This window comes from Plasmopara halstedii (genome assembly GCF_900000015.1).
Source record: "Plasmopara halstedii genome assembly, contig: Scaffold_525, whole genome shotgun sequence".
Lineage (NCBI taxonomy): Eukaryota > Oomycota > Peronosporomycetes > Peronosporales > Peronosporaceae > Plasmopara > Plasmopara halstedii.
In genome coordinates this window covers 1,829,459-1,839,764 of record NW_020187445.1, presented here as the reverse complement: position 1 = coordinate 1,839,764, position 10,306 = coordinate 1,829,459, and the positions used below count along the sequence as shown (strand labels likewise).

The following is a 10,306-nucleotide window of genomic DNA, read 5'->3' as shown; positions in this document are numbered from 1 at the left end:
AATTATACATCTCATCAACATATACAATTCAATAATATTCTGCTTATATATTCAAATATATCGAGAAAACATTAAATCTGGATTGAACGGTATTTTGTAACACACGAGCGATCCTCAAATCTTTTTTACATTTATGATTCAATACATTCAAATCATTACAAAAGAGCAATCAGACATCTCGTGATTTTCGCGCGATGTGATAACAGTTTGAACTCGTTGGGCCATAAACCCCACTTGAAGTATAGCAGAAAAACAAATGTTGGCAATTTTCAGTTGGTTCGATGCCTATAGCTGCATTTGTAAGAAAGATGGTGAATCTAAGAGTGATACCATCACATAATTTGTAGCCTTATGGTCTTCACGCGTAAAATATAAAAATCTGATCAGGTCATTTTCAACTTCCTGATGCAGAATTTTAAAAATGATCAATGGCCAGTGGCAAGTTCTGAAGGATTAGAGGGAGAGATAGCGACAATCGCGTTCGAGATAGTGTTACACTCGTTAAATGGTCATGCCGAACGATTCAACTACTTGGAGACGTCTCAGGGTTGCCTGGAGGGATGAGAGTCGAGCCTTTTTGAGTTAGAACTTGCAACGGAAAAGCACCAAAGAGGCAACCGCGGAAGGGAAAGCCGCCCAGAGGGAGTCTTGAAGAAGGTTACCGACGACATATTCTTGACCGATCAACTAACTTTGGGATTGAGGATTGCAAGGCTTTAGCTCTGCTCAAGGAGCCTTATGCGCCACTGCAAGTGTTTCCGGATCAGATACATGTGATGCCTCTAATACACTTCAGAGAACCGGACACGTGAGGAAGGGAGTCAGATATTCGGCTATTTGATGAAAACGAGATCATTAAACTCATTTTCTAACAGACAGAAAACGTATGAAAATCCAGACACAGGTTGTAGAGCGTGCAAGTGAGCAATATGAAGACGTCAAGGTCAGTTTACCGGGGCATCATCGAGCTGATAGTTTTTTTCCTACAATTTTTAAGTCAGAAAATAGTTTGAAGAATAGGTGACACTGCCGCACTCAAGACAAAGCTACTACAAAAGATTGCTACCATGATCGCTCTGTTCCGAAGCATTACGAGCATTGCAATTAAAAAAATGATGAGGAAAGCTAGACAACTACTGTAACGGGGTTACACGTACCCTGGTAACAGGAGTGTGTGTCACATGAGATAGGCATGGAGTGACTACACCTAAATAAGAATACGGTACGTGGCTGAGTGGCCAGTAGATATGCTTGTATTTAGATTTAACTATATATATTTAGGAAAATCTATACATTTAAAATTAGGCGGCTTTGCTGCAGATAAAAATAAATAAATTCAGTTTTGAAACGGAAGAGTTAATTAGCCTGAGGATAAGGCTATAATTACTCTCGGAGTAAGCGGATTGCGATCCGCTAAACTCGTACTTGTTTTGAGTATAGAACGAACGGTCGGTGACCTAAATTACGCTTCCTCGAAGCGCAAAGCTACGGCAGCCCCGCTGTAACTACTGCCCACATAAAAGTGGCAGTTAGTGAAGCATGAGAGTGCATGAATTACCATTTACACTTTAGCAACTTTTGTTTAGAAATCTTGTGATGAGGGTGTCAATGTTGTCGACGTCGAGGTTACACCTAACGTGGACGGAGTATATTAGGCACACAGACGAGCAGGCGAATTTCTTGCAGTCTATAAAACTCCAGATTTGTGGCAGGAATTTTGTAAGAGATGTCGTGAATATGGCTCTCGAAGATCTATGAGCTACACAAAAACTCGCAACGGTGGGGTCTCTCCCTTCGAGATATCCATGAAAGGGAGAGGGCTGGGACAAAGAAGGCAACGCGCTGACAATTTGCGACTTTGAGCCCGGAAAGGGCGAGAAAATTTGACAGCGGATATAGGCGACATTTGGTGAACAATTCTTGCAGGTTAAATATGTTGAACAACACATCAGAAAATGTGTCGCGGCTGACAGGAAAGCGATAGAGGTGGCAAAAAGAGGCGGCGTGATGTTGGTAGCATCGGCGTTAAGCGAGAATATTCAAGCACGACTGTACATGTACAGATATATTGTCGCATCCAATTTCTCGAATTAAGGGACACAAATTGTTTTTGCAGTACGCGGCGAGCCATGGCTGGAACTTACACAGGAACCGTGATGGTGGAGAATTAACTGGTGTGCTTGTAGTGCATGTATTGACAAATAATGTAATAAATTATGTTCAGGATGCCATTCAATCGGTATTTACAGAAATAGAAAAGGTCGTGGATGGGATGAACCATTGAGGTCGTTGATGCATTTTTGATGGAGATTTGTACACACGGAATACGATACAACCCTCAAGATGGCGAGGAAATTAGCATCGGAGCTAACGTTCACATATCAATCAAGGGCAAATTGCCGAACGCGTACAAAAAGCAAGCAATCGGTGGATAGACATTAGAGATGTTTTGGATAAACGATGCGCAGACCAGATACCAACGACTGCAGATTATTCCTGGCACCGACCACAGACGCGGTGAAGCAGAAACTCAAATATTTCAAGTTTTTTTTCTCTTTGCCGTATACACTTTTATGTACTGATGGTGGTGTAGCGTACACGAAGTTAAATTTGTTTCGTAATATACAGGAATATTCAAGCTAAGCAATGAGCCGCATTATATGTTACGCATTGAAGAAACAAAAGGGATGAATCGCACATTTTTTTCAAAGCGTGAACTTTGATAGTTACCACTTATTGTAATTAGAGACGACAGACCACGGGGCCAACATAGATGTTCACCAATCAAACCAAAAGAATATGTGCTAACAGAAAACACATTGGTGGGACAAAAATATAACCACGTAATATTTGTCGCCGAACACTCTGCACGTCGATGCCACGAACAAGTCACCCGGTAAAAAATAAGGTCGGCTAAATCTTAGGCGTGGATGATGAGGTGAAAGAATATCGAGTTTCTTAAAGTGAAAACAGAGGTGATGAAACGGAGTGTAAAGCTTTCGGTTACTAGATTTGTGACAAGAAAGCTGAGGGTTAAGTGGGTTGGGTGATGCGAAACGAATTAGCGACATAAAAAAGGTGCAATGTGGGAAGGGTTCGTGCTGCATTAAGACAACCGCGAAAAAGCTACAAATAGCTATTTGAGATAAATGACACGATGCCGCAATTGAACGACTCAAGGCAAAATATGTTACATCCCGAACCCAACAAGTTTTTTGTCAAAGGAATTTGCTGATCTCGGGACGATAGAGTGTACCATCAAGGCACGGTAGAAAATTTCACTGCTCACATTACAGCAAAATTTTCTGCGTTACTGTATTTTTTTAAGTGGAAAGGCTTTCAAGAGGTGAACGACAAAGAGCTACTTAAGAACTTAGTTTTTTGTTGTCTTTGAGGGTGATGCGTACTTGGGATTGATAATGAAATTTTGATTGGAATGCTTATACGACGAAATGTGGCTGCCACGCACCTCACACTGAGTAACCATTGGCTTTGAAAGTCCGCGTGAGCTAACACATAGAACTTGAAGCCGTAAGGATCACCCGGATGCCCTATAGGAAGGAAGGTACATCAGTCATGATTCTCTAATTTTTGCACGCAATGTGTACAATACATGATTTGTGGTTTTGCTTACGACCACCCGCATAGAAATTTGCCCTGTAGAGCTTGCTGTCAATTAACTGTATAAGCATCACGTTCCATTTCTCTTGTTGCCATTTATTGTCTTCTTTAATGTGCTCAAGTGCTTAACTTATTCTCTTCTAAAGTAGTACAAAATTAGTATGATGCTAATAAGGGCGTCTTAGTATTTAATATATCGTGACTTTGGAAGTCTGACTTGACAGATATTGCGGTCTTAAGTTTCTTAAATAACTCGAAATTTGTAGTCTTCCATCGTTTTATGCAAAAAACAGATGCGAATACACACAGATGCTTTTTGGTTTCGAGGTGGTAAAAACGCTAATATACTAGTGACAACTAGTATACCACTATGACGCGTAATGAAAATCTGCATTCTGCTCCTCTCATCCAAATTTGAAAGATATCCAATACCGCGCACATGAGGCACCAAAGTGCTCGATAAAAGATACATAATTTAGCTTGTACAAGCCGTTCTATCATACACATATACAGTATGCGTCTGAATGAAGTTTCAAAAGTGATTTTCCTTAGAAAAGAAACTTGTTGAAAGGCTTTGTGAAGACGGGCTAGAAGTTGTGCTGGAGAAAGAGCAGCCGATGTTGAAGCTGAACAAGTAGCTGAACAAATCACCCCACGCAGTTTAGTTGTGGAGCAAGTTCATGTAGTCTAAACCGATTAAATTCAGCTCGACGCGGTAAATTACGGAAATGTTGATGCACTCCAAGCGTTAAAAGACAAATGTATCATGGGTGTTCCCGAAGATTAAATTTGCTGTCAAGTACAAAATGCTTTGTTCGACGCATTCACGCCTGATGGATCATTGACGTCAATGGAATGGTAAAGAATAGCTTCAAGTTGTTCTTTCCTATGCAATACCAGTGAAGACTGATGAAAGGGATTAATTCTCGCCATATCTCGTGCCGGAGACTATTGCGCTGAAGGGTGATTGCAAATGGAGAGTAGGCCCTAAAATATGAAGTTTCGATCATCGCTATCACGACGTAGCAGTACTGCTAAGCCAGTACTACTACCGCGTGATGGGCCTACCGTGCGGTGCAGTGCTCCACCGGTATGTGACGAGAAAGATGTCTATCTCTGAATGGAGTGACCGGGAATGTCTTCAGGGTTATAAGACTCCCTTCACTACCTTCGACAAAAGCATTGAAAAAGCTGGAATAAAAATTGTTTCAAGACACTGAGATTACCAAAATGGCACGGCTGATATCGGAGAAGAAGCTGAGATTGTTTGCCGTCACGTGCAGCAGGGTAGCCGTAGCTCTTTCGCTTAGAGGACGCTAAGCCAAGGTCGGTGAACTTCGTTCTTTACATAGAACCAGTACCAGTGGATCGCAATCCACTTACTCCAAGAGTAACAACAGCCTTAACCCAAGGCAAAAAAAAAACCTTTTCCATTCGGAATGTAAACTGTATTTCATGGTGTTATTTGCTGCAAAGTCGCCTTTATCTAAATCTTAGGTATTCTTGATTATTTCGTAAAACCGAATTATTGCGCATAGCAACTGGCCGTCCAGCCACGTTCTGACTTCTTCTTTAGGTGCACTCAGACGTTGTGTGCATACACTGTACTTGTGCAATCCACACCCTTGGATCGCCACACCATCTTGTGTGTCGCACCTCTTATATGTAAACCCGTTATAGCCCCCCTCAATAAATATTGCGAGCACCCATAATTCAAATTTAGCTGTCGCCTCGTGCGAGCTTGCGTGTCTAAGACAACTCTATATCCCAGGACCTTCTTCACACATTATCTGCTCAATATGCTCTGTATCTAGGACACAAAAAACGCCCAGCCTCGCTAGTTTCGAGAGCGCCCGCGGGCTGATCCCTTTTCCGTCTCCTGCACGCGGCGCAAATTTGAGACAGCACGTCCACGGCTTCAAGAAACCCAAGCCTTCGGCGATCGAGCACCGCGCACCGTGCCCACCACGGGCGACGGATTACATCGTCGAGGATTTGGAGGAAGTTGACTGCGAGTCAGATACTCTTTTACCAGTATGAGAAGAAGAGGAGGGCGAGGTGCGCCAGCGGCACGACGTGAGCCCTTCTCAGATTTGCGGACACCGTGCCCGTTCCCCGACCTCTCACCTTTCGGGGAAAGTGATATCATTACCAATCGCCTTGACGAGTTTGCGCTCAAAGCTGAATCGCTCTTGTTCCTGCAATGCGGACAATTTTTGTGGTGCCCATTCCAGACGAAACCGCTGCAGATGACGAAGAGATCTTTGAGCAATGGGTGCAACGTCACCCGAAACTTTCTTCGCTATCTAACTTAAAGCGGACCTTCAAGGAAGTGAGCGTGCGCCGTCTTTGATCTGAGTTTGCCAAACTCAACGCGCGTCGCTGGCCTTCGGATTCCCGCCCTGCAACATACAGAGTAATCCATCATGTTCCCGCGAGCTCTGTGTAAGTCGTACATTTAGTTTCTCGGTGCGTTTAAATACTGGGTCTCTCACACATGTGAGATAGCGACCACACCAGCTCAAGGGCATAGGTTGAGCTCATTTCGGCTTCTCTGGCTATTGCCGAGAAGCGCTGGGCGTACGATGACGCGAAAGCCATATACCTTCTGATAAAATCGTCCACGACATCTGGAGCAGTCTTGCTGAAGTGGCACCTCAAACCGCCACGAGTTCTCGGAGTCGTGGTATCCTCGCCACATCACCAAGACGTTCCACGTGATAGTGGACACAACCATTCTCGTTGAGAAGAGTCGACGGCGGACGATGACGACTTGGTCGATCGCCGTCCGGTGACCCGCGTTTCTTTTCGAGCTCTTGGGGACAAGGCTGTCGCGATCGGGACTCCACTGAGCATCATGCTGGGGTCGCATACCGCCGTGCGGAAGACCTCGAGAGCTTGGAGCCATTTGTGCACAGACTGCCTCACGTTAAGAACTATCCTGCTCTGTCTGAGCGGCTCCTAGCCATCGAGCAGACGATTGCGTCACTTCGTGCGAGGTGGGGCGCCTGACGCCTTTAAAATGGAGATCGTAGCACTCCGTGCTCAAAATCAGTTGCAGGTCTAGCTTCTGGGTGGTCGAGCGTCTGTAAGTGCCGCTTCGGCGCCAAAGCTTCGTGTTCACATGCGCCGTATCCCGGTACGACTTGACCAAGCCCACAAAAAAACACCCGGTAGGTGCGCATCCGTTTCGGAAGCTTTAGCGTATACGCAAGGTTCCGCTTTTCACGACTTTGAAAGATCCAGTAAATGTGGACGGAGCTTCGTCTCTGAGACAACAGAAATTGCATTCGTAGGAAGTTTCTAATATTTAAATAACCAGGTCTCCGACCTCAAAGTTTTCAACATTTCTTCTGCTTCTTCCGTCATCATATTCTTTCTGCATGTATTGACTTTCAGCTATCGCATCAAGCACGTGTGCTCAGACACTTAGTCAGGTAGAGAGGACGTCATCGACTTAATTACGGACAGTGAGGGGGATGACATCACTTAGCCGTTCGGCAATATCCCCTACCAAGCTTTGAGTCATGGGATGATGGCGTCAGCGGGACGCGAGGACGAACGAGCCCGTTCACGTAAGACCGGCGTGTAGCCAGTAGACGAATGCACTGCATTGATCAAAGCGAAGTCTACGAGTGGCAGCATAGCGCTCCAGTCCTCGGTGTCTCAGCGCGCGAAGGGCGTCTTTGACGACGCGATTTACGGGCTCAGTAAGCTATCGGTCTGCGAATGGTCCGCTGTGGACATAGTCAACTTGATGCCCAGCATTCTGAAGTTTGTAGACCAAAACCTCTCTGTGAAGTGTAGGTATCTGTCAGAGAGAATTGACTCCGGGGGTTCATGCTGTCAAAAGACACGATCGACAAATAGCAACGCTGTACCCACACAATCGATGACCTCTAATACCGCCACATGATGAGCCATTTTGCACAAACGGCCGACCCATGTTGCTCGTCGAGTTCTTCGGGCCGACCAAATACAGAGTTCAAACGTTTGGACTGCCAATACCGGCAAACTGGCCAGTGGCGCCGCCCCATTCGCAAAGGGTTTTACCCTTTGACACGGCTCACACGTCCGCACATATGTGCTCGTAAATTTGTACAGCTTGGGCCACAAGTTGGGGCAGCTCACAGAGCTGTACGTCTTTAAACGATCGAGATGACCACTGAGTGGGGTGTCAAGGACGTCAAAGTGGATACGGTACTTCAAATCATCATCTCGAGGAACCGCAATTCGTGACGTATCCGTTGAATTGGTGCTATAATACAGCAACCCGTTATTCAACGAATATCGGGGCAACTGTGCGTGCAGTCATGACGACAACTTCTTGTCCGAGCTTCCAAATTCTTTGCTCTCGAGAGCCCGAAGCAGCGCTACGCATATCATCACCAGAGTACTCGGCGCGAATCAGATTCGTCACTAACGCCGTCACCGTCGTGGCATGAGCAAGCTCATAATCTGGTTTGCGACAACGCATCAGCCAAAGCATTATACAGGCTTATACTTCACCTCGAAGGTATATTCTGCAAAGAAAGAGAGCCACCTGACCATCTTCTGCGAGAGGCGAGGCGACTGGGTCGCAGTGCATAGTGACGCATGATCTGTGTAGATCACAAAAGGCTTTGGACCAAGCAGGTGAACCCTGAACTTGACAAGTGCAAATTTGAGTAATCTCTTGTCGTAGACTGGGTAGTTCTTCTCTACAGCTTTGAGCAGGCTGGATTCGAACGCGATCACCCGATCTCGTCCCTCGGCGTCTGCTTGCAGCAGTGCACAGCCGAAGTCAAAGCCCGAAGCGCCACATACGACACTGAAAGGACGATCGGGGTCTGACAACGCCAGTACTTGTGCATGAAAAAGGAGGTCATTGACCTGTCAATGCCCCCTGATTCTCGATGTCCCAACACTATTTCGCATCCTTCTTAAGGAGTTTCGATAATGGCCGTGCCATTTCTGTATAATTCTCAATGTACTTGCGCAAGTAGTTGGCGAGGCCAAGGCACTTGCGCAGATCCTTTTGGTTAAAATCGGCCAGTCCATAATGTCTTGAAAATTGCGGGATCCGCTCGAAGGTTACGCTTGCAGATTAAGTACCCTAAAAGGGATTTATTCGGCGTTGAAGATGCATTTGTCTGCAGCAGCATACAGCGTATTCGTGCGCATGCACCCGAGCTCCGCTCTCAAAAGGGCGATGTGGTTCTCCTCATCCGTTCTCCCGTGCTCCGCACAACTTGGACGAAGATGTCGTTGACGCTTGTCTTTGTATACGCCGGGTGGGGCCTGAACATCTTTACGTCACAAGACGATTAAAAGTTGCGGTGCATTTGACAGCCCTTGAGGCATCACCAGCCACTTGCCACTTGCCACTCGAAGTACTCTGTACATCCAACCATGTTGTTATGGAAGACTACCTTTCTAGGAATCGGCGAATGTGCAGGAATGGTGACATCGTTGAGCATTATTAGCGTGAACGATACGCCTCTTGCCGTTCGACTTCCGGACACAACACATGGCGTAGACTTGCTATCACGCAAAATTCTTACGTCGTACATCGCACGGAAGAGGGTGTCAATGACGTCGTACTGCTTCTTTGACAGGGGCTATTGGCGTGTTACGCAGTATTTGGTCCCTGGAACCAGCTCGATCTCATGACGCACACCTCGGTCCGGAGGTAGGACTGACAGCGGGTCTTTGGAGACAACGTCTTGAAATATCCTCCCCAAAGGATTGTACGGATCGGAGGGATTCTTCAGGATCACAGATCTACTTCAAGCGTTCATCAACCTCTTAGTTTCATCTAGGTCAACTTCATGCAGAAGCGACGACGAGTTGATATCCTCGCACAGTCGATATATTGATCACTTCGGCTAAGTCGCCTGCCTTGAAGGCACCGCCGAAATCTTCGAGGAAAATTTCGTCTAGCTTAAGAAGAGCATCCACCGGGGGAATAGCCGCGAGGCTGACGACGCCGTCTCCGTCCCCCGTCATACGGTTCATGAGGGTGTATAGCTGTACGTTATTGTCTACAGTAGACACACCCCGGGTGTCTTGCAGCGAGCATATGGCATTGTTGTCACCTCAATGAAGTATACGTCTTGGTGAGACCGGTAAGAACACACACTCAGCGTAGTCCAGTGCCCCCTTCCTGATCCACCAAAACCTGATGTTATTAACAATAACCGACAATGAGCTACCAACTCCGCAGTCGTCATCCAGTGGATAACTGCACTCCGCGTGCATCATTGGGGCCTCGCCCTCGATGCCACGGACCTCGTCCGACCATACCACTTGTAGCATGCAGCGACTGCTTTGAAACAGGAGCAGTGCTCAGTGGGGTACGTGCCACCCCACGTTCAGTCCGCGATATATGCTTGGGACTCCTGTCTGATACACTTTAGTCTTCAGCAATTCGGATACCCAATCTCCAGCACATTGACCGTCACGGTCAAGTGCCCGCACCAAAAGCGCTTTTTCTTAAGTTTTGAGAGTTGAGACGATGAGAAGGAGACTGTTGACGGAGAGTGGAAAATGAAAAGTAATTGACTCCTATTTATGCTGTCTGAAATGACTGGTTGCTACGCGCTCTAGAATGAACGGTTCCTAGCCTACTCTTGAACTTGAGCGTAACCTTCTTCAACCTCAACCTAATGATGGTTCTGGTCTGGTTGAACCTCAACCTGATACT

General features: G+C 46.2%; 2 protein-coding genes across 2 annotated transcripts; one reads left to right on the top strand and one right to left on the bottom strand.

Moving 5' to 3' along the window:
• Positions 1-405: 405 nt before the first annotated feature.
• On the top strand, positions 406-812 carry PHALS_10998 (uncharacterized protein; the record flags this gene model as incomplete). The annotated part of the gene is made up of 2 exons (XM_024726518.1): positions 406-479; positions 587-812. 2 exons carry the CDS (start codon positions 406-408, stop codon positions 810-812), a joined length of 300 nt encoding a protein of 99 aa, XP_024577187.1.
• Positions 813-3,777: 2,965 nt separating this feature from the next.
• Positions 3,778-4,093, bottom strand: PHALS_10997 (uncharacterized protein; the record flags this gene model as incomplete). The annotated part of the gene is made up of 2 exons (XM_024726517.1): positions 3,778-3,864; positions 3,929-4,093. The coding sequence occupies 2 exons, from the start codon at positions 4,091-4,093 to the stop codon at positions 3,778-3,780; spliced, it is 252 nt and encodes an 83-aa protein (XP_024577186.1).
• Between the last annotated feature and the right edge of the window lie 6,213 nt (positions 4,094-10,306).